Source organism: Nestor notabilis, unplaced genomic scaffold (genome assembly GCF_000696875.1).
Source record: "Nestor notabilis isolate BGI_N333 unplaced genomic scaffold, ASM69687v1 scaffold22874, whole genome shotgun sequence".
NCBI lineage: Eukaryota > Metazoa > Chordata > Aves > Psittaciformes > Psittacidae > Nestor > Nestor notabilis.
The window spans coordinates 1-4794 of NW_009924605.1; the positions used below are offsets into that span (position 1 = coordinate 1).

General features: G+C 52.6%; 1 protein-coding gene across 1 annotated transcript; it reads left to right on the plus strand.

Annotated features, from left to right (window-relative positions):
• The first annotated feature begins 764 nt into the window (after positions 1 to 764).
• Positions 765 to 4094, plus strand: LOC104404288 (E3 ubiquitin-protein ligase ZFP91-like). The gene is made up of 5 exons (XM_010012680.1): positions 765 to 811; positions 1868 to 1946; positions 2271 to 2385; positions 2904 to 3003; positions 3377 to 4094. Exons 2-5 carry the CDS (start codon positions 1902 to 1904, stop codon positions 3885 to 3887), a joined length of 771 nt encoding a protein of 256 aa, XP_010010982.1. The 5' UTR covers positions 765 to 811; positions 1868 to 1901; the 3' UTR covers positions 3888 to 4094.
• Positions 4095 to 4794: the final 700 nt, after the last annotated feature.

The following is a 4794-nucleotide window of genomic DNA, read 5'->3' on the forward strand; positions in this document are numbered from 1 at the left end:
CCCTTTTTGAAAATGGGGGTTATATTTCCCTGTGTGCTGATGTGCAGCCTGGAGAGGGATGGATTTAATGACAAAGGTGGAAGTTGTTCAGACAGTTGGAGGTTTAAAAGAGAAAATGTGAAGTGTGTGATGCCTGGTGGAGGCTTTTTTTACAGTAGCCCTTCCTCCCTCCACAGTGGCACAAGGGTTGGTGCTTTCTGACAGCAGCTTCTTGGCTTGTGGCTTTCCCAGAGCTGTGCGGATTCCAGTGGATGGGTGTCAGTGGTCAGCTGAGACACATCTGAGCCAGGCAACGACGTTCAGCAGCGTGGTTTGCTGGACCTAGCAGGTTGTCATGCAGCTGCAGCCTGACTGTTGGCAGAGGCAGGGGGATTTGAGGTCTGCCATATGCCAGGGAATGTGATGCAGGAAAAAGCATCCTCCAGGTACCAGTCACATGGCGACCACAGCGCCACAGGAGTGTGCTCTGTGTGGTGTGGCAGTTCTGCGAGGTGCAGGGACAGTTTGCATGGAGGCCTGCTTACCCCACTTCTTTAGAGAATCTGCCAGCTATTGCAGGAGTGTTTCATTAGCAGCTCTGGAGCATTGGGAGCTGGAGCAGGTGCTGACTTGCCGGGTGCAGTGTTACTTTCCAGCCTGGAAGTGTGGAAGAGTTCTGTAGTATTTCTTGTAGCATGCTCCTGCTTTGTAGCATGCACTTCAAAAACTCTGCCTGCCACCAGTGTAGTCTTTCAGTTCTGTTTCTGTAACCCTGTTACAGGAGAGGAAGGAGGAGAAAGGACGACAAGAGCCCAAGGCTTCCCAAGAGAAGGTAAGTGATCCTCTCTGCTCAGTTCTGTTCTGAAGACTTGCTTCCCTTGTGTCCAGCACAGAGATGTTGATTGTCTCAAAGCCGTCTCTCCTGCACAGTATAGAAATCTGCCTTAAAGGTGGGGAAGCAGTGTGCCTTGTCTTCCCTCCTTCCATTACCCCTTGTCGTGGTTTAAGCCCAGCTGGTAACTCGGAACCACATAGCTGCTCGCTCACTCCCTCCCCTTCTTCCTTCCCCCGCTGCCGGAGGGATGGGGAGGAGAATCGAAGGAGTGTAACTCCCACGGGTTGAGATAACAGCACTCCAGTAACTAAGGTATAATACAAACCACTACTGCTACCAATAATAATGATAAGGGAAGTAATAAGGGGAGAGGAGACAATTGCTCAGCACCTGCCAAACGATACCCAGCCCGACCCGAGCAGTGATCTGGGCCTTCCCGGTAACTCTCCCCGGTTTATATACTGGGCATGACGTGCTGTGGTATGAACTTTGGCCAGTTCGGGTCAGGTGTCCTGTCTCTGCTTCCTCGCAGCTTCCCCTCCTCCCTGGCAGAGCATGAGACTGAGAAAGTCCTTGGTCAGAGTAAACATTACTGAGCAACAACTAAAACCATGGGTGTTATCAGCGTTGTTCCCAGACTGAAAGTCAAAACCACAGCACTGCACCAGCTACTAAGAAAGAGAAAAAATGGCTGCTGTAGCTGAACCCAGGACACCCCTTCTGTAGGTGTGGGGTTTTGATTTCTTTCAACTGAACCATCCACTCCCACCTTCTCCTGACCCCACTTCTGAGTTCATCCCTTGCTGGGCATTGCCCAGTGAAAGGTTTGGGAACTCTGTGTCTTCCGGAGTTTTCTCAGCTCTGGGGAGAGCCCTCAAGGAGGGGAGGGAACTCTTGGACAGAGTCTGTAACAGCACAGCCCAAACAGGAATACTGGAGCAGTAATCCCTTGCTCTCACATCATGGAGCTGCACTTGCGCTCGTGTCTCTTGCTGCTGCCCTGGCTTCAGAGCCCAGAGTTAACCGCGGCCCGTTTCCTCACTGCCGCCTTAGGAAGAAGCCCCCGATACAGTATGTGCGCTGCGAGATGGAAGGCTGCGGCACCGTCCTGGCTCACCCGCGGTACCTGCAGGTTCGTTGGGATTCCTCGCTTCCCGAATGGTGTGAGGGCAGGGAAGGGCCGCTGGGAACCGGCAGCTAATCCTTACCCAGCATTGAAGTGCTCGTTTCTGATGCTGTCTTTTGGGTAGACTTAATCAGTTGTGGCCAGATGTGGCCACATGTGTGTCTGTCCTGTTGCTAGATGTCTGCAATCTCTCGGTGGAGATCAAAGCCTTTGTGTTCATGGTGTAAGGGTGTCTTATCGGTGATTGGAGTCTGGTAGCCTGTTGCGGGGTCCCAGCTGTCCTCTTAGCCATGTAGAGATTATCTACAATCTTCCACTCTTTCTTTATAGCATCACATAAAGTACCAGCACTTGCTGAAGAAAAAATACGTGTGTCCTCATCCCTCCTGTGGTCGTCTCTTTCGACTCCAGAAGCAGCTCCTGCGGCATGCCAAACACCACACAGGTACTGGGAGGTGGGAAATGGATACAAACTGCTCCTTGGGACAGTGAACAAAGAGGGGGGGAAATGGAAAAGCCTAGAGGCTAGAGGATTTCTGGGGAGTGTGAAGCCAAGGCAGATGACATAGATGCGCAGCAGCAGGAGGTTATTATTTCCTTCTGGATTATGATCTTTATAGCCCATTTCTTTTGTTTCCTTAAGAGTTTTTAATTTACCCCCTGGCAAGTATCACTTGGGAGTTCTGTAGAGTAATAAAACAAGCCAAGCTTTATCCTAACTTGCCAGTCCTTCAGTATCGGTCAGAATGGATAATTGGCTTTCAGGAGAGTCTTAATCACGCCTCAACTGTCCAGATGAGCTGCTGTGGTGTACTTTGGGACTCCTCCTCTCTGCTATGCCTGCTGGCTTCCCAGCACTTCTGGTTCTGCTGCTTCTTCAGCAGCTTTACCTGCAACATGTGAGAGCTGGGAAGGGGAGCCGGCCTGCAGGAGAGTAACGCTCCAACTGGTATTGCTTTTTAGATCAAAGGGATTACATCTGTGAGTACTGTGCCCGGGCATTTAAGAGTTCTCATAACTTGGCGGTGCACCGAATGATCCATACGGGCGAGAAGCCTTTGCAGTGAGTACTTCTGCCTGTCTCTTGCTCTCCTACTTTGAGGGACCCTTGGATACACCCGTTCTTGGACTCCACTGAGAGCAGGGGCAGCTCTGAAGTCAGGAGTGGAACTTGTTCCTGGTGTTCCAGCTCTCTTTAAACACACACCTGTATGAGTGTTTGAGCTGCCACTTCTGTTACTTACTCCTTAAGTTAGTGTCTCAGGAGAGATCCGAGGAACGTAAGCCCTCTACATAAAACTGGAAGAGCTGGAGTTACTGTGACATCCCATTTTAGTGAGCCCCTGCTGTTTTCCTGGGCTGCCTCCCTCCTCTCGTGTTCCCTCAAGTGGGTGGGCACATCCCTTTGTTGTGACCTCCCCTTTCTCCCCTCCCAGGTGTGAGATCTGTGGATTTACGTGCCGGCAGAAGGCTTCCCTCAACTGGCACATGAAGAAGCACGATGCGGATTCCTTCTACCAGTTCTCCTGCAACATTTGCGGCAAGAAATTTGAGAAGAAGGACAGCGTCGTGGCTCACAAAGCCAAGAGCCACCCCGAAGTGCTTATTGCTGAAGCACTGGCTGCCAATGCAGGCGCCCTCATCACCAGCACTGACATCCTGGGCACTAATCCTGAGGCCATTGCACCGCCCACCGATGGCCAGGGCCTGCCCCTCCTTCCCGACCCGCTGGGAAGCGCTGCCCCTGCGGATTGCCTGCTGCTCAATCCCGACGGGATGCCCAAGACGTTCTGTGGCGCGGCCGAGCGCGTGAGCCTGGTGGCTGATGGGAAGCTCTTTGTGGGCAGCGGCAGCAGCGCAAACCCCGAGGGGCTGGTCATGAACACCGAGATCCTGGGAGCCACCGCTGAGGTGCTCATCGAAGATTCAGACTCCACTGGACCCTAGTGGGTGGGAGCACGCGGGTGCTGGGACAGTTTGGACTCTGTATTTAAAAGGAGGAGAAAAGAGAACGAAAGAAAGAAAAAACCAGGAAAGTTAAACAAAACTCACAATTGTAGTAAAGAACTGAAGGGTCTGCTCCCCTCCAGCGTGGATCACAGCACATCCTCTTTCTCGCAACCACTTCTCGCTCTCCCACTGCTCCTTTGCAGAAAGGGGCACATGCTGCCGTTTCCAGAGCAAGTTGGATTGAGCTACATACTTCTCCAAGGGGGGGTGGAGAGGGGCGGGAACTGCTGAAGGCCTTCCTCTAGCCCAAAGTAGATGCCGTTCTGGCTCCTTCATGTGGCCCCACTTGCAAATTAGAAAGAATTTGATGTGCTCTGGACAGGTTTCTTAGGACTCCCTCTTGCCCCCGGTCCCAACTTCTATGCATTGCTGCACTCTGGTCCTTGCAGTCTCTTTCTTCCTCCTGGGGCTGGGAGTTTGGCTTGGCACTTTAGGCCCCTCACGCAGCAGGGTGAGCTGTGGAGCAGGCACATCACTCTCCCCACCGCGCTCCTCTGCTCCAGCTCTGGCAGGAAATGGAGGGAACGCCCTGGCTCATAGATCATGTTTGCTTGGAGAGGCCCGGGGGCTACGGGAGCCCTGCGTGGGAGAGGCAAGGAGGAGCATCCCAGTTTGACGACAGTAATTTGCACTTTGAACATGCTTCGGGTTTGTGTTGTGGTAACAAGATTCCTTATTTATTGATTAAAAAAGGGTCGGTATTCTTTAGTTATGTTCGTAGGGGGTGGGGGTGGAAGGGGTTCAGGCTGTTTCCCAGGCTCCTTCGCACTAGTGAGCTGCAAGGGAGCACGTCGTGCCATCGGAACAGGAGCTGGGAGAGCTGAGGTGAAGGCAGCCTCTGGAG